The sequence below is a fragment of the Cetorhinus maximus genome, chromosome 29 (assembly GCF_964194155.1).
Source record: "Cetorhinus maximus chromosome 29, sCetMax3.hap1.1, whole genome shotgun sequence".
Classification (NCBI taxonomy): Eukaryota; Metazoa; Chordata; class Chondrichthyes; order Lamniformes; family Cetorhinidae; genus Cetorhinus; species Cetorhinus maximus.
The window spans coordinates 17,970,931-17,995,154 of record NC_135907.1 but is presented as its reverse complement, the minus strand read 5'-3'; the positions used below and the strand labels follow the sequence as shown (position 1 = coordinate 17,995,154).

Here is a 24,224-nt window from a genome sequence, read left to right as displayed (position 1 = left end):
TAGTTGGGCTGAATGGCCTGATTCTGTGCCATATGTCATATGTAACCCTATGTAACAAAAAATGAAAATGTGCATTCAAGCGTCGATTTTTTTTCACATGTGTATATGCATTGGATCTTGAATAAAAGGGTACAATGCTCTAAAGTGATCATCTAGTTAATCGCAGTGGAAAGCATGACCAGGGCTATTAAAGATGCTTAGTTGCCAGAGAGTTAAATATCAGAACACTTAGACGATTCCTTCCCCCATCAATCATTTAAATAACTCTGAATTAGTCATGAAATTAATCCATGCTAATTAAAACCTACACGGAGGAGGTGAAGGTCACAACAGTAAGGAGTGCTGAATTAGCTCAGGAATGTGCATCCAATTTCATCCGCAGCCTGTGATAGTGGCACTGAGCCTTTTCTAGAGAGGAACTGATATTCGCCATCCATAGAATCTTAACTGGCAGACTCTATGTTTTACTTAAAAATACTTGCAAAATAATCTCTAATCCACATAAGTATGGTGTTAAACCCTCCTGCTAGGGAGGTTATTGTAAATGTCAGACTCTACTGTTTGTTGATTTCTGTATTTTAAAATGTCCTACCTTCTGGGAGGCCATATGGAGCTGAGAAAAGAACGTACCAGAAGGCCAAGGATAAGCCAATTAGATCCTGAGCTGGAAGCATTACATGTTCAAGAAAATAACAGTTTCTGAACTTATAACAGTACGTTGACTGTGCAAACTTGCCCCGAGGATTTCAAGTATGCAGGAGTAGAGAACTATAATTATGATATCGCATTGCAACTGTGTTGACTGCAAAGTGAAGTCCTCAGTGTATATAGGCAGTGTTTTCTTTCATTGAGAAACCCAGGTGAAGAGCAAGGCCCATAGGAAAGATCACAAGCGGTGCTGGAAAGAGAGCACTGGATGAATCAAGGAGAGATTTGGTGACACTAAGCTTTGATTTTTAAAATAGGAGAAAGGAAGACTGAAGGAGAGTCCTGAAGATGGGGTGAAGAAGAAGTGTAGGGGTTTAGGAAGGGATTTACAGAGCATGGGACTTTATAGTTGAAGGCAATGATGGAGGGGGAAACACAAGAAAACAGAACGAGAGGAATGTGCAGTTCTGTGGGAAAGCACAGGTCTGGTACTGATGCTATTAACAAAACCAATTTGAGGTGGCAAATTAAGAACATCTTGCAGGAAGTGCACTGGTCTAAGTGCAATTTGTCTCATGGCAAATTGGCACTCTACAAGAAATAAACTGGTGACAACATTCGCTGTCCTTTAGGCTCAATTGAATGGTTAGTAAAGTTGACAGACACAATACAAATGTGTCTCTTGGCTTTACTAAGTAGACAGACCAGCCGTTTTCATCACTCTCTCTTCATTAATCTGATGATGCACCTCAGCCTCAGATCAGTTTCCTCTTAGTCAGACTCACTATGTCATGGACCCTTTATGGGAGGTTAATGCAGTTCTTTGACCTGAATTCAGCTAAGTTACAATTTCGGCCTCCTTAAGGTCTGCAAGATAACAGTGTAAAAGCTGAGCATGATCGCTATATCGTGCATAATTCCCACACATCTCACACCAGGAGAAATAAAGAATTTGCATTTATCTAATACCTTATTATGTCCTCAAGGCTCCTTAAAGTGCTTTGCAACCAATGAGTTACTTATGAAGTGCAGTCGCTGTAGACCTAGGCAGCAGCAAATGTGTGTACAGCAAGATCCCATGATTAGCAAATGGGATAGTTGAACATTTTTTGTGTTAGTTGAGGAAGAAATATTGGCTGGAATACCAAGAACAACCTTCTGCTCTGCTTTGAATTAAGTCATGGAATCTTTTGCATCCAACAGACAATGCACCAGTGTAAACTCTTATCCAAACCTTCAAACAGTGCCGCAATGCATTGGGTTTATATAGCTTGTGTGCCAGAGTCCAAAAATGAGATTTATTTTCCTTTAAATTAGAAGGTGGTGAATTCACGAATGCCAATTGAACCAAATGAGAAAAAAGAACACTGTGCTGCTGGATATACAGAACAAATGGCACCTGTACAAGTCGGGGATGGCTTGCACCTGAATAGAGCCAGGACTGATTCTTGGCAGTCCATTTTGCTAGTTCTGTTGCGGGGGGGAAGCTTTAAACTAACAAGTAAACTAACAAACTAACAACAACTAACCACACAAGGGTGTGGGAATCAGGATAGAAAATTAGAGAGTAATACCAAGTTGCACAAAATACTGGGAGAGACAGAACAGAGAATACTAAGTTAATAGACGGAGTCAAAGTAAGGGAGAAAGTAAGTCCAAATCAGGGTTATACTGCATGTATGTGAATGCACGGAGAAATAAGATTGGTGAGTTACAGGTGCAGATTGTCATGTGGAATTATGATATTGTGGCGATAACAGAAACCTAGCTCAAGGAAGTGCCCTTCTGGGTCTGGGTGCTAAATGTTCCCGGGTACAAGGTGTTCAGAAAAAATAGAGCAGAAAGAAAAGGAGGAGGGGTGGCTGTATTGGTTAAGGAGAGCATTGCAGTGCTGGAGAAAGAGGAAATGGTTCGGCCACAGTCAAAAAGAAATGGTTCGTGCACAATCAAGGTATATTCCGTCGAAAGGAAAAGGTAGGGCAAACAAATCCAGAGCTCCCTGGATGAAAAAGGAGATAGAAATTAAGTTAAATAAGAAAAAGTGTACTTCTGACAGGTGTCAGGTAGAAAATACAATTGAGGACCAAGTTGAATGCAGAAGGTTCAGAGAGGTGAAAGGGCAAATAAGAGAAGCAAAGAGAGATTATGAGAAAAGACTGGCAGCCAACGTAAAGGGGAATCCCAAAGTCTTGTATAGGCACATCAAAACTAAAAGGGTGGTAAAAGGAAGAGTAGGGTCAATTAGGGACCAAAAAGTGGATTTAAACATGGAGGCAGGGGGCATGGTTGAGGTGTTAAATGAATACCTTGCATCTGACTTTCCAAGGAAGCAGATGCTACCCAGCCCATGGTGACAGAGTAGGAAATTCTGTCACTAAAAGGGTTCAAAATTGATAAGGAGGAGGTATTGGATAAACTGTCGGTACTCAAAGTTGACAAGGCACTGGGACTGGATGAGATGCATCCATGGATACTGAAGGAAGTGAGAGTGGAAATTGCAGAGCCACTGGCCATAATCTTTCAGTCTTCCCTAGACTCAGCGGTGGTGCCAGAGGACTGGAAAATTGCAAACATTATGCCCTTGTTCAAAAAAGGTTGTAAGGATAAGCCCAGCAATTACAGACCAGTCAGTTTAACTTCAATGGCGGGGAAGCTTCTAGAAACAATTATTCAGATAATAGTCTCATGGAAAAATGTGGGTTGATTATGAAGAGCCAGCATGGATTTCTTAAGGGAAAATCATATTTAACTAACTTGCTGGAGCTTTTTGAAGAGGTAACAGAGAGGGTAGATGAGGGTAATGCTGCTGATGTGGTGTACATGGGCTTCCAAAAGGCATTTGATACAGTGCGCACAACAGACTTGTGAGAAAAGTTACAGCTCATAAAATAAAAGGGATAGTAGCAACGTGGATACAAAATTGGCTGAGTATTAAAAAACAGCGAGTAATGGTTAATGGATATTATCCAACAGAGGGCACTGGTGAGTAGTGACTGAAGCATTCTGGGAGAAGTCACCGCAGCCACCGTGACTCAGGAGGGAATCAAGGAGAAGGACTCTTGCACTCAACAGGAGCAAGAGCATCCAACAGAGGGCGCTGGTGATAAGTGACTGAAGCATTCTGGGAGAAGTCAGCGCAGCCACCGCGACTCAGGAGGGAATCGAGGAGAAGGACTCTTGCACTCAACAGGAGGAAGAGCATCCAACAGAGGGCGCTGGTGAGAAGTGACTGAAGCATTCTGGGAGAAGTCACCGCAGACACTGCGACTCAGGAGGGAATTGAGGAGGACCCACTATCAAAGAACGGAATAGCCCCAAACATTACATTGCTGTAGTGTTTCCATCCCTCCCTCCTCCTCAAACCTAAAAAAAGAGAGGAAGAGGCAGTACCTTCAGGAGTGCACCAGACCTGCAAGGGACACTCTTCTGAAAGTGGATTTTAAAGAAAAAGCAGCTGATTGTGATTAAATCCTGAGAGCAGACTCGGAGGGAGGAGCACTGGAGCGGTGAGTATAAATCTAGCTTACCTCGGGGATTCGCTGCCTTGTCTCCAGGGAGCAGACTCGGAGGGAGGAGCACCGGAGCGGTGATCTCAGGGCACAGAGTAACTGAAGCCAAAACTGAAAAAGTGACATCACAGGAAATCTGCACCAAATTTGAAAAAAAAAACACTGCAAAGCTAATTAATAAATTAATTATCTAAGTTGAGATGACTGGGCAGGTGATGTGCTATAGCTGTATGATGTGGGAGCTGGCAGATCCTATTGCAAACCGCAGAGACCACATCTGCAGCACGTGTTGGTTGCTGGAGGAGCTCCGGCTCAGAATTGATGAGCTGGAGTCCGAGCTCCGGACTCTGCGGCACATCCGGGAGGGGGAGAGTTACCTGGATGCTTTGTTTCTGGAGGCGGTTACACCCGGTAGATTGAGTACCTCAAGTTCGGTCAGTGGTCAGGGTCAGCAGGGTGTGATTGCAAGTGAGGCAGGTAGAGGGATCCTGTGTTCAGAAACAGAGGAGCCTCAGCTCTTGACATTGTCCAACGGGTATGTGGTACTTGCTCCCTGTGTGAATGAGGAACAGGGCTGTGTAGGGAGGATGAGCCAGCTGACCGTGGCACCGTGGCACAGGAGGCCATTCAAGAGGGGGGAGCAAAAAGACAAGTGGTGGTTGTAGGGGATTCTATAATTAGGGGAATTTATAGCATCCTTTGTGAGCAGGATCGAGAGTCCCACATGGTATGTTGCCTGCCCGGTTCCAGGGTGAGGGACATCTCTGACCGGCTTGAAAGGATACTGGAGAGGGAGGGGGAGGATCCAGTTGTTGTGGTCCACGTTGGGACAAATAACATAGGTAAGACTGGGAAAGAGGACCTGTTTGGGGATTATCGGGAACTAGGAACTAAATTAAAGAACAGGTCCTCAAGGGTTATAATCTCCAGATTACTACCCGAGCCACGTGCAAATTGGCAAAGGGACGCAAGAATAAGGGAAGTAAACACGTGGCTAAAGGAGTGGTGCGGGAAAGAAGGGTTCCTTTTCGTGGGGCACTGGCATCAGTATTGGAACAGGAGGGATCTGTACCATTGGGACGGTCTCCACCTGAACCGATCTGGGACCAATGTTCTAGCGAAAAGGGTAAATAGGGTGGTCAACAGGACTTTAAACTAGAAAGTCGGGAGGGAAGGAAGGGTAAAACTCCAAGAAGTACGACTAATGGGAAACAAAGCAGCAGGTTAGCGTGTGGGGGGGGGTGGATTCAACTTCATGGAAAATTATGAAAGAACTGAAAAGAAAGGAGAGCCCAGGAAACGCTATTAAAGTCCCCAGAACACAAAATAGGATAGAGTGGTTGGAAAGGGCTAGGAATCTAACTTCGAGCACATTAGATAAAGGGACGACAATGCGAAAGGGGATGGGAAATACAGGACTGAAGGTGTTGTATCTGAATGCACGCAGTATACGAAATAAGGTAAATGAGCTTGTGGCGCAGATTGAAATTGGCAGGTATGATGTGGTGGGCATCACGGAGACATGGCTGCAAGGGGATCAGGACTGGGAGCTAAATATCCAAGGATATACATCCTATTGAAAAGATAGGCAAGTTGGCAGAGGGGGTGGGGTTGCTTTGTTAGTAAGAAATGAAATTAAATCGATAGCAAGAAATGACGTAGGGTCAGATGATGTAGAATCTGTGTGGGTAGAGTTGAGGAACCGCAAAGGTAAAAAAACCATAATGGGAGTTATGTACAGGCCACCGAACAGTAGTCAGGATGTGGGGCACAAGATACACCAGGAGATAGAAAAGGCGTGTAAGAAAGGCAAGGTTACATTGATCATGGGGGATTTCAATATGCAGGTAGACTGGGAAAATCAGGTTGGTAGTGGATCCCAAGAAAAGGAATTTGTGGAATGTCTACAAGATGGCTTTTCGGAGCAGCTTGTGGTGGAGCCCACTAGGGAACAGGCAATTCTAGATTTAGTGATGTGTAATGAGGCAGATTTGATAAGGGAGCTTAAGATAAAGGAACCCTTAGGAGGAAGTGACCATAATATGATAGAATTTACCCTGCTATTTGAGAGGAAAAAGCTGGAATCAGATGTAACGGTATTACAGTTGAATAAAGGCAACTACAGAGGCATGAGGGAGGAGCTGGCCAGAATTGTCTGGGAGATGAACCTAGCAGGAAAGACAGTGGAACAGCAATGGCAGGAGGTTCTGGGAGTAATTTGGGAGACACAGCAAATATTCATCCCTAGGAAAAAGAAGCATACTAAAGGGAGGACGAGGCAACAATGGCTGATAAGGGAAGTCAGGAACAGCATAAAAGCTAAAGAGAAAGCATACAATGCGGTGAAGAGCAGTGGGAAACCAGGGGATTGGGAAGCCTACAAAGACCAACAGAGGACAACTAAAAAAGAAATAAGGAGGGAGAAGATTAAATATGAAGGTAAACTAGCCAGCAATATAAAAGGTTGCAAGAGTTTTTTTAGATATATAAAGGGTAAGAGAGAGGCAAAAGTGGACATTGGGCCGCTGGAAAATGATGATGGAGAAGTAGTAGTGGGGAACAAAGAAATGGCGGAGGAACTGAATAGGTACTTTGCGTCAGTCTTCACGGTGGGAGACACGAGTAACATCCCCAAAGTTCAAGAGAGTCGGTGGGGCAGAGGTGAGTATGGTGGCCATTACCAAGGAGAAGGTTCTAGGAAAACTGAAAGGTCTGAAGGTGGATAAATCACCTGGACCAGATGGATTACACCCGAGTTCTGAAAGAGATAGCTGAAGAGATAGTGGAGGCGTTAGTGGTGATCTTTCAAGAATCATTCGAGTCAGGGAGGGTCCCAGAGGACTGGAAAACCGCTAATGTAACCCCCCTGTTTAAGAAGGGAGTGAGGCAAAAGACGGGAAATTACAGGCTGATTAGCCTGACCTTGGTCGTTGGTAAGATTTTAGAGTCCATTATTAAGGATGAGATTTCAGAATACTTGGAAGTGCATGGTAAAATAGGGCAAAGTCAGCATGGTTTCATCAAGGGGAGGTCATGCCTGACAAATCTGTTAGAATTCTTTGAGGAGGTAACAAGTAGGTTAGACAAAGGAGCGCCAAGGTTAGACAAAGGAGAGCCAATGGATGTTATCTACTTGGACTTCCAGAAGGCCTTTGACAAGGTGCCACACAGGAGGCTGCTCAGTAAGATAAGAGCCCATGGTGTTAGAGGCAAGGTACTAGCATGGATAGAAGATTGGCTGTCTGGCAGGAGGCAGAGAGTGGGGATAAGGGGGTCCTTCTCAGGATGGTGGCCAGTGACTCGTGGAGTTCCGCAGGGGTCAGTGTTGGGACCACAACTTTTCACTTTATACATTAATGATCTAGGTGAAGGAACTGAGGGCATCCTGGCTAAGTTTGCAGATGATACAAAGATAGGTGGACGGACAGGTAGTATTGAGGAGGCGGGAGGCTGCAGAAGGATTTGGACAGGTTAGGAGAATGGGCAAAGTGCCAGATGGAATACAACGTGGGGAAGTGTGAGGTCATGCACTTTGGTAGGAAGAATAGAGGCATAGACTATTTTCTAAATGGGGAGAGAATTCAGAAATCTGGAGTGCAAGGGACTTGGGAGTCCTAGTCCAGGATTCTCTTAAGGTTAACTTGCAGGTTGAGTCAGTAGTTAGGAAGGCAAATGCAATGTTGGCATTTATTTTGAGAGGACTAGAATATAAAAGCAGGGATGTGCTGCTAAGGCTTTATAAGGCTCTGGTCAGACCACATTTAGAATATTGTGAGCAAGTTTGGGCCCCGTATCTCAGGAAGGATGTTCTGGCCCTGGAGAGGGTCCAGAGGAGGTTCACGAGAACGATCCCAAGAATGAAAGGCTTAACATATGAGGAACGTTTGAGGACTCTGGGTCTATACTCGATGGAGTTTAGAAGGATAAGGGGGGATCTGATTGAAACTTACAGAATACTGAAAGGCCTGGATAGAGTGGACGTGGGGAAGATGTTTCCATTAGTCGGAGAGACTAGGACCCGAGGGCACAGCCTCAGAGTAAAGAGAAGACCTTTTTAGAACAGGGATGAGGAGAAACTTCTTTAGCCAGAGAGTAGTGAATCTATGGAATTCATTGCCACAGAAGGCTGTGGAGGCCAGGTCATTGAGTGTATTTAAGACCGAAATAGATAGGTTCTTGCTTGGTAAGGGGATCAAAAGTTACGGAGAGAATGGGGTTGAGAAACTTATCAGCCATGATTGAATGGCGGAGCAGACTCGATGGGCCGAATGGCCTAATTTCTGCTCCTATGTCTTATGGTCTTATATTTTTCAGGCTGGAGGAAGGTTTATAGTGGTGTTCCCCAGGGGTTGGTATTGGGACCCTCGCTTTTCCTGATATATATTGTAGATCTTGGTGCGCAGGGAACAATTTCAAAGTTTGTGGATGATACAAAACTTGAAAGCATTGTAAGCTGTGAGGAAGACAGTGTAGAACTTCAAAAGGACATAGATAAGTTGGGCAAATAGGTGGCAGATGAAGCTCAATGCAGAGAAGTGTGAGGTGATTCATTATGGTAGGAAGAACATGGAGAGACAATATAAAATAAGGGGTACAACTCTAAAGGGTGTGCAGGAGCAGAGGGACCTGGGTATAAATGTGCATAAGTCATTAAAGGTGGCAGGACAGGTGGAGAGAACAGTTAATTAAGCATATCTTATCCTCGGCTTTATTAATAGGGGCATAGAGTACAAGAGCAAGGAGGGTATGCTGAACTTGTGTAGGGCACTAGTTAGACATCAACTGGAGTATTGCATACAGGGCTGGGTGCCATACTTTAGAAAGGATGTGAACACATTGGAAAGAGTGCAGAAGAGGTTTACAAAAATGGTTCCAGGGATGAGAAACTTCAGTTGTGAAGATAGATTGGAGAAATTAGGACTGTTCTCCTTGGAGAGAAGTCTAAGAGGAGACTTAATAAAGGTGTTCAAAATCATGAGGGGGCTGGACAGAATAGATATGGAGGAACTGTTCCCGCTCGTAAAAGAATCGAGAATGAGAGGGCACAGGTTTAAAGTGATTTGTAATAGAAACAAATGTGATCTGAGAAAAAACTTTTTCACACAGCAAGTGGTTTGGGTCTGGAATGCACTGCCTGGAACTGTGATGGAAGCAGGTTCAATCAAGGCATTCAACAGGGCATTAGATGATTATTTAAATAGAAACAATGTGCAGGGTTATGGGGAAAAGGCAGGAGAATGGCTCTGAGTCATAATGTTCACTCGGACAGCCAGTGCAGACACGATGGGCCGAATGGCCCCCTTCTGCACCATAACAATTCTGTGATTCTGTGAAATACAGAAAATTCTCGAAAAACACTACAAGTTAGTCAGCATCTGAAAGGGAAAAATGGATTAATATTTTAGGCATATTCCCAGAATTTTCAGTTTATAGTGATCACTGTGCATTCCTAGCATATCAGGCAAACAAATACCAGCTCTTCTATCACCACTGGAGCTTTGTCTTGTTCTTCAATGATGGACCCTCTGCTGTAGTGAGTATGGAAGTTATCCAGAGCAGCCATATGGCAATTTGCATTATCTACCAGTCATACAGGCCAGATTGAAGAAAGGTTTAATTCTTTGATAGGTGCGTACTGTGGGACAGCAGAAACCTTCATTCATGTGTTTGGATGTTTATAGATTAGATTCTCAGTCAAACGAACCACAGGCTGCCTTCTCCTTTCTCCTCCACCATCCTGCTTTAAGTAATAGGGAATCAGGAATGCAATGGAGCTTCTGGTGTTGCAAAATAAATTCATCCCCATTACACTGCAGGTTCCACGGCACTGGTGTTGACTGATAGCCACAAATACAACAGCTGTTACGGAGCTACAAATTGTGACTTCCATTTCTGGCCATGAACCTTACCCAGGACATGTCAGGGGTCGGGGCCAGAAGTCGGAAAACCACCACAGTGCTAGTCAGTACATTGGGGTTGGGATGGTCAGCCCCAGAAAGACAACAGTCAGCTTTATTGGGAGATTAAGGAGCTATCAAAAAGGTGTTTTATATACAACTGCTACTAAGGGCATCAGATGTTTTATTAATGAGCCTAATGTATCTAAACTATGGCTAAGTGGTAGCACTTCCACCTCTGAGTAGGAAGGTTGTGGGTTCAAGTTCAACTCCAGAGACTTGAGCACTTAATCTAGGCTGACACTCCAGTGCTGTGTTGTCAAAGGTGCTATCTTTTGGATGAGATGTTAAACGTGGAGGTAATGATCCCCAGTGTCCTGGAGATCCCTGAAACAACATAACGAAAACAAATCATCTGGTCATTATGACATTGCTGTTTATGAGAATTTGTTATGTGCTTTATTTCCTATATTACAACAGTGACAACTCTTCAAAAGTACTTCATTTGAATTGTAAGGTGCTTTTTGGCACTGAGATCCTACCAACATACGAAATAGGAGCAGAGTAGGCCATTCGGCCCCTTGAGCCTGCTCCACCTTTCAATAAGATTATGGCCGATCTGCTTGTGTTTCGAGTTGCACATTTCTACCCCCAATAACATTTGATTCCCTTGCCTAACAAGAATCTACCTCTGTCTTAAAAATATAGTGACCCCGCCTCCACTGCCTTCTGAGGAAGAGAGTTCCAAAGTTGCACAACCCTCAGATAAAGAATTTGTCGTCATCTTTGTCTTATAAGGTCAGCCCCTAATTTTAAAACAGTGCCCCTTCGCTCTGGACTCACCCACAAGAGGAAGCATCCTTTCCATGTCCACCTTGTCAAGACCATTCAGGATCTTATATACTTCAATCAAGTCGCCCCTCACTTTTCTAAACTCCAGTGGCAACAAGCCCAGCCTGTCCAACCTATCCTCATAAGACAACCCACTTATTCCAGGTATCAATCTAGTAAACCTCCTCTGAACCGCCTCCAAAGTATTTACACCGTTCTTTAAATAAGGAGACCAAAACTGCACACAGTATTCAAGATGTGGCCTCACCAATGCCCTGTATAACTGAAGCATAACATCCTTACTTTTATCTGAAGAAAGGTAATACGGACTTGAAACGTTAACTTTGTTTCTCTCTCCACAAATGCTGTCAGACCTGCTGAGTTTTTCCAGCATTTTCTGTTTTTGTTTCAGATTTCCAGCATCCGCAGTATTTTGCTTTTATCCTTACTTTTACGTTCAGTTCCTCTTGTAACAAAGGATGGCATTCCATTAGCCTCCTTGATTACATGCTGTACCTGCATACTAACTTTTTGTGACTCATGCACTAGAATACCTAGATCTCTCTGCACCTCGGAATTCTGAAGTCATTCTCCGTTTAAATAATACTCATTTTTTTATTCTTCCTGCCAAGGTGAACAATGTCACATTTTCCTCCATTATACTCCATCTGACAGATTTTTGTCCACTCACTCAACTTATCTATATTCTTCTGCAAACTCCTTATATCTTCTTCACAACATACTTTCCTACCTATCTTTGCGTCATCTGCAAATTTAGCCACCGTGCCTTCGCTCCCTTCATCTAAGTCATTGATGTAAATTGTAAAAAGTTGAGGCCCCAACAGACCTCTGACAGACTTCATTCGTCACATCCTGCCAATCAAAGACCCATTTATACATACTCTGTTTTCTGTCAGCCAGCCAATCTTCTTTCAAAGCTAATATGTTACCCCATACACCATGAGCTTTTGTTTCCCTTTGATGTGGCACATTATCAAATGCCTTCTGGAAATCCAAGTACAGCACGTCTACAGGCTCCCCTTCATCCACAGCACATGTTACCCTTTCAAAGAACTCCAATAAATTGGTTAAACATGATTTCCCTTTCATAAAACCATGCTGACTCTTCCAGATTACCTTGAGTGTTTCCAAGTGGCCAGCTATAACCTCTTTAATGATCAATTCTAACACCTTCCCCATGACAGATGTCAAGCTAACTGGCCTATAGTTTCCTGTTTCCTGTCTCTCTCCCTTCTTGAATAGAGGGGCTATATTTGCTACTTTCCAGTCTGATGAAACCTTTCCAAAATCTAGGGAATCTTGAAAAATTAACACCAACGCATCTACTACCTCATTAACCACCTATTTTAAGGCCCTATAGGACCCTATATGGTAGGGACCCTTAAGGGTCTGGAGACTTGTCTGCCTGCAGCTCCATCAGTTTGCTCAGTACTGCTTCCCTAGTGATTGTAAGTTCACCAAGTCCTCTCTCCCCTCCACCTCCCGATTTACAGCTATTACTGGAATGTTTTTTATATCCTCTATAGTGAACACAAAAGCAAAATATTTGTTCATTTCATCACTATTTCCTTATTATCTACTATTAACTCTCCATTCTCACTCTCTAGCAAACCGACACTCAATTTACCTGCTCTTTTTTCCTGTTTAAATACCTGTAGAAACTCTTGCTATCCGCTTTTACATTTCTAGCCAGCTTCCTCTCGTAGTCTTAATTTCTTTCTCCTGATCATGAGAGGTGCTATATTAAATGCAGCTCTTTCCTTCTATTGCCCCTTCCACTGCCAAAGCATCAATGCTCTGTTTCCCAACGTGTTTGGAAATCATTAAAGTTATTCACCAACAGCTGTCTCCAATGGTCAGGAGCACCAGCACAGAAGCTAGCTAAATCTGCTCGACACTCTCCACGGCAGACACTAGACAGCCTGCGAGACACTGGATCATCCTCAGACAGCTGGCCCACCTTTTTGCCAGGCCTTAGCCCTCTGTACCAGTTGAACAGCAGTCATTTAAGTGGACATCTTTTGAACCAGAGGTCCTCCCTGCACCCCACCCACCCAAATCTCTTAGCTACCCCACAGAGCATGTAGGTCTATGCACAAACACAGTGTCTTGCTATCTCTCTGACAGAGCAAATTTAAATATAGGAAGTCTTCTGCTGCAATTTGAGACTCGGTATGGGGCAGGGATCAGCAATTACATCGTGGGCTACTATTAAAAAGCTTCGTTAAATGATGTTACAGCAAATTTCAGTGCAAATATAGCACTGAAGATAATTTCAGAAATGTGCAGAATGCACTGAAGGCTCAAAATAATTTCAGCTTTAAGGCCAACGAGTTACATTACTCCCAATTACCCAACCTGTCAAATCAAGTCTCTCTCTCTGCACCTAGTTGTTAAATACCCAAACTACTTTGCACTTTATCAGCCTGCAGCTCCTTAAACATAAGACCAACAGTTTTCAGTTCACCATTGTGCTATTAACCCTCAGAAACACCAAGTGAACAACTCTCCAGCCTGCAGATTAAAACATTGCTAGCTTCTCCCAATGGCTCGCCTAAGAAAATGGCGGGGCCACATACCTGTGCACCAAAAATTGGGGTTGATTCCCAAACTGTGTTAAGTTAGCTCGTCTCGCCTGGCAGAGGAAGCCTCTGTAATTAGCCTCAAGTTGGGATTCTAACATGCTGAAAAATGTGACCTTTCTGCAAAATGTGAGAATCTTGGGTGGACTGCCCTTCCCCAAGATGAACTAGGGGTAAAATTCAGCTCCGGTGGTGAGCACAAAACAGGCAGTTGTGGATGGGCCGCTCTTTGACTTCCTTTTCCCCAATGGAAAGGGAGATCAGGCAGGATGTATAGAAGGTGACCGATCAATTTTGCACTCTCGCCAAATTGGAATTTTACTCCGTGGTTTTAGGCTCTTGCATGAAGAACAGCCACTTACACAAGGCTAACCGTATCGCAATAATAAATCAATAGCATCTGGGGAACAAGCAGAAAAATCTGACAAAGGGGCTTCGAGAAAATAAAACTGTCTGCTGTCCAGTTCTAAAGGACACGAGATCGGACAACTGAAACAGAGCATAAGATCACAGCCCAAAATGATGGCAAGAAAAGCAAGCTGGGGCACGGAGAAACAAACACTGGCTAGGTTTGAGGCACTGTATTGCCACAAAGAGGAATTTGTGTACTGCAGCTAACCCACAGTATAATCTGACCCAAGATGATACCTGCTTTAGAAAAACAGAAGGAAATATTATCTATTCGGAACATCTTTCCCTTGATAAACACATACAACACGGCGCTCAGTAAATCGAACAGTCCATTCATCACAGAGGTAATCCCTGTCAAGGAACATCTTACCTATTGTAACAGAAAATAATAATGGTTAATAAAAAATGTACTGCACTTTTACAGCCAATTCATCCTTTTGAGACACAACCTGTTGTGTTTGATAAGTATATAACATACAGTTTTGAATTGCAGGGAAAATACTGGTACATTCAAAATTGAATCGACATGCAAATTGCATGATTAGCATAATGTACTTAGTTATTTATTAGCATAATAAATATACCTTCTAAATGCCAGTAAGATGGGAATCTTTTATATTAGATAAAATATGGAACTACTTATGTCTACCTTAATCACCTCTTCCATTGCACTGATTTTGCAGATGAAACAAAAAAGAAAATCAAGATGCTAGCAACTGAGCTCAATCGACAAAGGAAATCCTTGATCATACGAGTTTGGGAATAAAGCACTGCATTTTCGTCCATATGTGTTTGCTTCTTTAATTAATTAAACTGAAACAGGGAACTGACCAGGCGCATCCCACAAGCTTTCATCTGGGGTAAGGGATTATCAGTCTCCATTTTATGTAGCTCGTTTGACAAAATACTCTAACCGAGAGGGAAAGCAAGACTCACAAGGGAATCCTCGCACGCAGACGAAAAGTGCAGCTGTACAGTTTGATCTCCAGAGATGTCATTCATTCGGTGGGTGAGTCAAAAGGTGCTCATTTGCTTGCACATTTTCACCCCCACCAATCCAGACAGGTTGCCTTTCTTCCTAAAGTGTTTAATAGGGGTGATGTTGGGAAGAAGAGGAGGGAAAAAAGGAAAACACAGAACTAATCTAATGCCTTTCACACCATCAGGACAGCCCAAAGAGCTTTACTGGCGATTAAGCACTTTATCTTGATGTGTCAACAGTATTGTGATGTAGGAAACACTGCAGCCAATTTGCGCACAGCAAGCTCCCACAACCAACCATGTGATAATGACTGTTTTCTCTGTTTTTTCTTGTGATATAGGTTGAGGGATAAATTTTGGCCAGATCATCAGGCAGAACTGCCCCCACCCCGCCTCTGCAAATTGTACCTTGGGATCTTATACTTCCACCTGAGATGGCATATGGAGCCCGGGTTTAACATCTCATCAGAAAGACAGCACCTCCAACCGTGCAGCACTCCCTCAGTACTGCATCAAGATGTCAGCTGGGAAAGTTCTCTGCAGTGAGATATATACCTACAAACTTCGGATTTAAGGGTGGGAGTGCTAACATTTTTTTTGAGTGGTGGTGAAGGAAACCACCCAAAAAAGCTACAGTAGTATGTACGTCTATTGGTTGCACATTTTCTGTTTTGGGGAAGTTCAACCACCCTACAATTTCATCCACTGAAGTATTTACCCAATTTCCTTTTGAAAATTGCTGTTGAATCTGCTTCCACCACTTTTTGGCATTGCATTCCAGATTACAACAACTTGCTATGTAAAAAAAAAATTCTCATCTCCATCCGGTTCTTTTGCTAATTGCCTTAAATCTATGCCCTCTCGTTATTGACCCTCCTGCCAGTGGAAACAATTTGCCCTTATTTATTCTATCAAAACCCCTCATAATTTTGAGCACCTCAAATGCCTTAAATTTTGCAGTGACCGTTATAGCCTAAGTGCAACCCAAGAATGGAAAAATTGATTTTTTTTTTTGCCCAAACTGGTAAACTGTTCCAGAAACGTTGACACCAGTTATAGTATCCCAAAGATGTGCTGGCTGCAATTGGCTAATTCAGTCTGGATGGAGGGTGGAATTAGGGGCAGTGTGGTGCCACTTACTCCAAGTCATCAGAGGCATACTAAAAAGATTCATCTTTTAAGAAGCCTCAAACTAGAGAAATTCAGGAGTTAAAGAGAGGATTTGGTCTAAAACCTCAAAGTCTGGGTCAAAATGATCAAAAGATTTTGCGAAAGGCAAAAAATATTAAAAATAATGAAAATGATCAGGATATTGCTCCAACACTGAGCATTTTTTTTCATTCTTTCTTGTTTGAAGGGTCTGCATCTCATGAGCTTTATTCATTTTATCATGAATAAATAATTAACTTCACAACTTGATGAGAATATAATTACTGCAAGGGCACTTTCATTGAAACTAATTATTGAATATACGAACAGGTCCGAGACACAAATCTCTATACTGCCTCCAAATGAAATATCTATTCCATTTGAATTCACTGCTCAATAAAAGCTAGTCACTGGTTCGTCAGTATATTTGGTGGAAAACAGTTAAGCAAGGCATGGTCACACCACTTAGATAAAAGCAAAACACCGCGGATGCTGGAAATCTGAAACAAAAACAGAAAATGCTGAAAAAACTCAGCAGGTCTAGCAGCATCTGCAGAGAGAGAAACAGAGTCAACGTTTTGAGTTCGTATGACCCTTCTTCAGAGCTGGTCACACCACTTTCTGGCTACCCCATCTGCTCAAACTTATTCAGCAAGTGGTTGAACCATTCAGATTTGGAAGGGTCCTGGTATGACTTCCTGTCTGTGCCAAGTTACTTGGCATTGCTATCAGCCTTTGCACTCCTAGGTAATGCAGAGTGGAGAGAAACCATCTGAGGTTCCCACTACTCCAGTGAATTCCAATGAATGCAAGAATGCACATGGATGTCAGATGAGGGTATGCTCAGGTTCGTTTGTGATGCATTTGAATACTCTTGCAATGTGTGCCATTCTAGGTTCACTCATGAGTGATAACTGCTAATGTGAAATAGTGAAGGGTTACCCGTTGCTATGGAATCTTTTCCCCAACTTTTATAAGACAGAAAAGAAATACTTCCAGCCACTTCCAACGCTACCATCAGCACAGTACGTTAATTTGGCAAATAGTGGCTAAAATGGGGTCCCACAAAATGGCATTAAAACACATGGCATTCACTTCAAATTTTGGAAACTAATAGTATTTATCTCAACTGGCCAAACATACACTTTGCCCACTTGTGCTTTGGGGAATATTAGCTCTGCATTCTCTTAGGTGCTGAAAAATGCTTAATTCAATTTACTACCTTTTTCTGGGGTGTCAGGTAAGACACCCTTGGACCTTTTGGACTTTGAAAGGTAGGGCCCAGAAGCAACCTGGTAATTATTAAACAGCAAGGGCAAACACTCAGGACATCAATCCACACACACTTTCATCAGGAGTCACCACAGCAGTGGTAACATCAGCTAACTACTCCTCTCCCTTTCCAATATGAAAAAGACTGAATGATTTGTTGGGAAGGACAGTAGAACAAATCCACACTCATCACAGCCCGTCAGCATTTTTCATTTATTATCTCAACAGACTCCAAAATAAAACCAATGACTTCTGCGTTTATTTATACGTATGCACTGTGGACATCATGCCTGGTGCTTCCGGTAATGCTTGAGCATTTCTGACACTTTGGATGTGTTTCCCTACACCTGACAATCTACACAAGTGACTGCATAGCTTCAACCTGTCTTTCACTGACCTTATTTAAACTATAGTATGCTGCTGGCAACTAGTGGCTAGAATGGGGTTCTGCAGCAACAAGGCATGAAAAAATTCATGACAACTTCCTTTGCAAATCAACAATATTTATCTCAACTATTCATACTACACTTTGTTCATTTGTGGTTTGGAGACTATTAGTTTGGAAACTTGAAGTCCTGAGAACATTAATTCAATCTTTGTCCAGCAAATATAACAATATTATTTGTATTTACAACATGACGCATTTTTCCTTCCCGTCAATAGGAAAACATCGATGTCGAGATTTTTTCTCTTGGCTGCACATCATCTTCCTCCTCCACCTGAACCACCTCCACTGCCACCTCCATTAGGATCCTGTGCGCCCGACATCATCAGAAAAATCACAATGGGGACGATATACATCCACTGAGGAAGAGGAGAAAAAGGTCAACTCTGAACTCTCCAATTACACAAAAGCACATATCCCTTCAATGAGTGAGATCCTGACTGCTCAGCAGTAAAGAAAACCTGAGCACAGGGTAACTTTGTAACCAGTGACATTCATTTTATAAAATGTGTCAGCAATTTGGTTTAAAGACATAGCAGCAGCTACAGCCTGAGTGACGGCTCTGCCACAGGTTAAGTGAGCTGGATGTCAAATTATCACAATAAACCAGCAATTCTAAAGTAAAAATACACTTCTACTGCCCACTATACGCTCAAAGATCAATGCTGCACGCATTGTGTTCTGCAGTCACTAATGAAAAAGCCACCGTTGCTCCCATCGTGAAAGGATTTTAAAATGCCCTCATCTCAATCCTGAATGCACCAACTCTCACTGGACAGTGGTTGCACAGCAGCCCCATGTGAACCTTAGCCATTCTGCAGGCACAAACCCAGATACTAAAGGACAGGTTTTCCTATTCTTGGATGATTTCAATCACCTGAACACAGAAGGAAAAAAAGTCAGGCATGAGGATCACATGCCAGAAGGAAGTCTGCATGGCTTTTCCTCTATTTAAATTAAATCATTAATGGACCGAGAATCAGGCAAGCTTCCTTAATGGCATATGATCCTCTCACCCAGTTTTCCTCAGAGCACTGCAACCAAACAATTTAATATAACCAGGTTCAGGAATAAGAAAACCTGAGCCCCAGTTATTGTCAGCCTATTTGATTTTGGATACTATCACAGTCAAGTCTAATCTGATCCACATGCACGGTTCAAACAAGCCCTTTGATGATGAGGGGAACTAGATGGGAATTTGGAGCAGGAAGCTTGGGTAATTTTCTTCCCCTCGCCTTCTCCATTGACCTAGGGTCATGGAGACCAACTGCAACTGTCAACAATTGTGCAGCACAAACAAGAGATCACACTTGGTTCCTCCTGCTGTGTATGGCTCAGTACTACACAGGATGGTGATTACTCACGATGAGTGGAGTTGGACAGGGGCGGGTGGGGACCGGGGGCAGACTTACATGGTAAATTTATAAGCCATCTCACCAGAGTCCCATTTTGCTTTGTCCATTTCTTTTATTCAAAAGACCATAAAGGCAACATCACCAAGGCTAACAACTTGAGCACGTTACTGAAGTCAACAACAATAATCAGTGGTTTCACATCAGTTTAACGACATAGTTATCAAACTATGGATCCTTCAGCATCGGATGAACATATAATTCAGCTCTACATCACAGTCAGGTTCATTATCCCTTCCAGGCCAGTATTTCTGCTCCCAGAGAAATAGCACTTGCGATTCAAGAGTGGACACATGGTAACTCTTTGCAACAGTTTAATGCGTTTGTTTAATATAAGATGATGCTGATGGCAAGAGGCTTTTTAAAATTCATTAACACACAAGAGTTATTAGATGGTTTATTAGATGTTCCCTTGCTGTGTGATATTACAGTTAATCTGTCAATTGACTATTTTAATCCACAGCAGTGGCACATATTCTAGGCTAAGAGAAATAAAATTCAAGCTCTTGAACCTGTTAGTATGGAAAAGATAGATTTAAAATTAGTATAGGCAACAATTTAATCTCAAGAACAAAAGTATTATATGGCAATCAATTACAAAATCTGCAGAGGTAACCATCATTTTGTTAATATAAACACAACTTAAATCAGTTTCCCAGTTCAAATCATACCACCAGCCGTGACTCTCATGGATTTCACTCAACATGCTGTATTTCAGAAGTTACTTCAAATTGCATTTGCACATAATCCCCAAGGTGAATGGCTAACAGTGGGTTTATGATACTGCTGACAAGTAACAGAGTCCGTCCCGAATCCTTTGAGGACTGAAACCCCTTTCTCGGCTTTCATATCCTATCCAGCAGATGATTTTCAAATACATTCAAGATTTTCTCTCGTGGTCTTCCACACCATTCTAGGTCAAGGTGAACCAGGTGGCCTACTCTCATTTTCTTTTTCTCCCCATTCCCAAAGTAAACCAGTCCCAAGTCAGATGGTGGCCAGGTGAGCTGCTGCTCCCCACATACACTCACTGCTCCAAGTGGGCAGGCAGGCACCCCGTAACCAGGTCACCAGTGCGTGATCAATCCTGAAGCTCTCTTTGTTGCCATTAAGGAAGCAGCCCACCTACACTTGGGATTTCCTGTGTAAACCCCAAATGTTTATAACTCAGTGTATTCAAAGACTTTCAAGGGGAAGTAAAGGAACACAGAGGCAATTAATATTTCATAATTCCACTGAAGTCTCTGAATAAGTTTTTATGTTTCATTTTTTCTACTCCTCTCCTGGGTTAATTAGTACTTGAGCACCTGGAGCCTTCCAAGAAGAACATAAACAGCGGTTTTCAGCGCATAAACAGTGTTGGCAGCCTATCTGACCATACAGGGTATTACAGCCAGGCTCCATTCTGGCCTAATCCAACATCCACACAAATAGCCTCCAACAGGGGCCTCTGGTTAGCACCAATCATGGCTCTTTCTCTTTTGCTCTCCTTAGTCCAGAGGCACAGAGGTTAATTGAAGCACCCAAATTGCTGCTCTAGCTGACTGAGCACAAGCCAGAAATCAAAGCTCCATAATCCATTCTCTATAACTTAGCAATACGCTTGACAGTGCCTGTGGGAACTAATTTCTAGATTTTGAATTGAAATGCTGCTGTGGTGAAAGGGTTTTGACTGAAATCCAGTTAGGTACACGACCTTCATGTGTTACCCGACGTTGCTTCTCCCAGGACTGTGAAATAGAGTCAACTCTGAACATCACTCTGTGAAGCTAGCCACATTGTCAATAAAAAATAAGGTGTTCAATCATTGCATTTTAAAAATAAAGAACACTGTCAGGATTTTAAAAGAACACTGTTCAGCACTGTTTGAGTTGGATCACTACCAGGTTGAACATCAGAGCATTTTATTTCTAAAGGTATATTGTTTTGAAATCACTTTCAGGAGTATTTATTTTTAGATCAACTCCCTTTACTTACTTGAAGCTCATTGCTGTTTGAATGCTCAATTCCCATAGCTCTGGCAATGGCCCAGGTGGTAAATACATTGTCCGGTAAGGATCTGAGTCACAAACACCAGTGACATGCCACTTCTAATTCCTGATCAATGTGGCGTCTGCTGTGCTCAGTCAAGATGGCAACAGCTCACTATTACTGACCTTAGCCCCTGTTAGCTTGATAAGTGCAAAACAAATCACCAAGGTGGACATTGGTTGAGGACAGGACAAAATTGGCCTCAGGTTTCTTTGCCCAGTAGCTGGATAGACAGCCATATTCATTGTCCAGTGATGCCCAATGTATGGCCATTTATGCCTCAGATGCTGCTCTGCCATTCTGTAGGCTTGAATTTCCAACTCTGGGTCACAGAGCCAGAAACTGATTCTAAATGTGAAAAAAATATGAATGAGCACACACCATTGCAATAAATGAGCGAGAGCAACCATGAAGCAAGTCGTGGCTTAGGACCGTGAAAAAGTTATGAACAAGTCTCTAAGGTGTCAACCTCGGCTAAGAAGCAGTGCTCTTACTTCCTGTGTCAGAAGTCATAGGTTCAATCCCAATCCAGAGGTTTGGGCACATAATTGAATATGACACTGAGTGCTGAATTATAAGCGATGCCACCTTTTGGTTGTGATATTAACCCAAGATCCCATGGCACCATTTCCCAGTCAACATTTGAGTATCAATCACAACTTCTAGAAACAGATTATCTGCCCATTTATCTCATTACTGTTTATAAGACTTTTCTGTGCACATATTGGCCGCTGTGTTTCCCTACAACACTGACTGCATTTCAAAATAAATGAGCTTCATAGGCTGTAAAACGCTCTGGGATGCCCTGAGGTCATGAAAGAACTTGAATTTATGCAGAACCTTTCTTTCTAAACAAACAGAGCACACTATACAACTCTTCTCTTTAATAAAAGTGGTGCTAGTGTTAGGAATATTCTAACTGCAATGAACTTTTTTCTATGAAGTAGATTTCAAAATAATTATATTTAAAGGCTCCTGAATCAAGTCTTCTTGCAAGCCATTTCATCAGGAGAACAGTAAAGCAGATATACTTCTGGCAATGTCAACCAAGATCATCCTTTATCATGCCATTGCTGCATGTCATTAACTTCAGACAGACCACTTTTGTTTGATAGCTGACTTTCTTCCTTTCTCCTCTCCTGATGGTATCAATTCCTTGCTGGAGGTATATGATTCCACAGGGGCCAGCTGCCCTCCACTACTTTAGCTAATCGACCATTTGTCACACTGAAGCCCAGGTATTAAGTGCTGGCAGACTGTTCTTGCCATGGAAGGCACGCTAGCTATGCCTGATCCTATCATTAGGTGTCTGGATAGCAATCAGGAGCAGGGTTGCTCAAATCCTTCACCTAACCAGAGGGCACTGAAGCCAAATGCAGCATTCCCAAATGCTGCCTTGGATGAGATCTGCTAATTCAAATCAGGCGAGGAATCCAACCAGGGACTTTCCACTGTTTGGTTCAGTGCAACACAAGATCATCAAACTGTTTTGCTTTTATTCAGTCTCTGCAGGTTTTTTTTTGCTATTAACATTCCCATGCCTCAGTACCTAAACACAGCTGGAGATCAATGTTTTAACTCAACAGATATTTGACAAAGCCCTTCGCCAACTAAGAAAAGGAAAAATTATAGATTTTCAGCAGCTCTTCATGTATTTCTTCAGACTGCACTGTCAAAATCTCCCTAGGAGATTAGGATAAGGGTTCTTAATCTTCTTGAGCACCAGCAGGGTGAGCAAAACCATGAGTCGTACACAAAGCTGCGTGAATTAAACACAAATGCAACAGACCTCCCCAACTTTCTGATATTCAGCCAGCAGGTCGACAATAAAAAGAACGTGCTAACCTTCGCCTTGTGATGACAGATAAGCAAGAAAGAGATACTCACCGCTGACTAACAGACAAGTGCTTCATATTCTTGTGAGTGGTGAAATTATAAATGATCACCCAAGAAGAATTCAGCTTAATAAAAGAAAATCTGGAAATGTAAAACTGGTACTAGTAAAGAAAAGTAATCGCAACGCTGTTGAATTGTTATAAAAACCCAAATGATTCACTAATGTCCTTTAAGTAAGGAAACCTGCTCTCCTTACTTGGTCCAGCCTACATATGACTCCAGTTCCACACCAAAGTGACTGATTCTCAACAGCCCTATGAAGTGGCCTAGCAAGCCACTCAGCTGTATCAAAACTGCCTACTGTAGTGGCTAAGGAGGCAATCAGGATGGGCAATAAATGAGGTCTGTACCAGTGATGATCAATTCCAAGGAACAAAGTTTAAAAAAAAAATAAATTACATCCAATTCCACTTTAACAATTAACTGTATGAATTTGGCCAGCTAAAGTGAACTTCTACAATAAAACCTTCCATTATCTATAATGAAACTCTAACCATAACCTGTGGAGAGGGAACAGCTAGAACTTAGTCTTCAGATATGTAATGAATTTTCCGATGAACTGGTTCTACAGTATACCCCTAAACTCAATTCATTACAAGAGAAGGGAAGCCACTGGAAGGGTCCAGCAGGGAGTTAGCATTGCCCTGATGGCTCTCTGCTGATCAAAAAATTGAGATTTAAACAAGCTATTGGTGATGAACATTTTTTCTTCAATATAAATGAAAAAGTACTTTGATCAAAAAAATACCCCATTCATCTTAAAACCATTAATAAAGGAAAATCTGGGGAGACAGAGTTGAGGTGCTGAAAAGATTCTGTCTCCCAGGGTTAAACATCACCTCTCCTATACACCCACAATAAAGAGATGATCACTGCATCTCATGATGTGCTGGCTTCTATTCTTCAACCCAAGTCCACAACTCAGCACAAAGTGAAAGGATGACAAATTGGTAGACCCAGGAATTTTATTTAACCTGCCATTTAAAGTGAACATTACCGCCTTCTCGTCCTGTGAATCACCACCTTCTGTGGGGTCTACAAATGCTGCTCTGCATTTAACACTAGGGGCAGGATCTTCCTGTTGGCGAGCGGGGGCGGGGCCCACTCACCGACGTGTAAAATGATGCGGGATGACGTCG

At 42.5% G+C, this 24,224-nt stretch overlaps 1 protein-coding gene across 2 annotated transcripts in view; it reads right to left on the bottom strand.

Moving 5' to 3' along the window:
• Window positions 1–17,500: 17,500 nt before the first annotated feature.
• Window positions 17,501–24,224, bottom strand: part of emc10 (ER membrane protein complex subunit 10) — a 45,621-nt gene continuing 38,897 nt past the window's right edge. For both annotated transcript variants that reach the window (XM_078531723.1, XM_078531722.1), the window contains one exon: window positions 17,501–18,105. Coding sequence is in view for 1 of the 2 variants with exons in the window: in XM_078531722.1 (XP_078387848.1) it covers window positions 18,004–18,105 (102 nt within the window). In the remaining variant the exon portion in view is untranslated. The remainder of the gene's footprint in view (window positions 18,106–24,224) is intronic.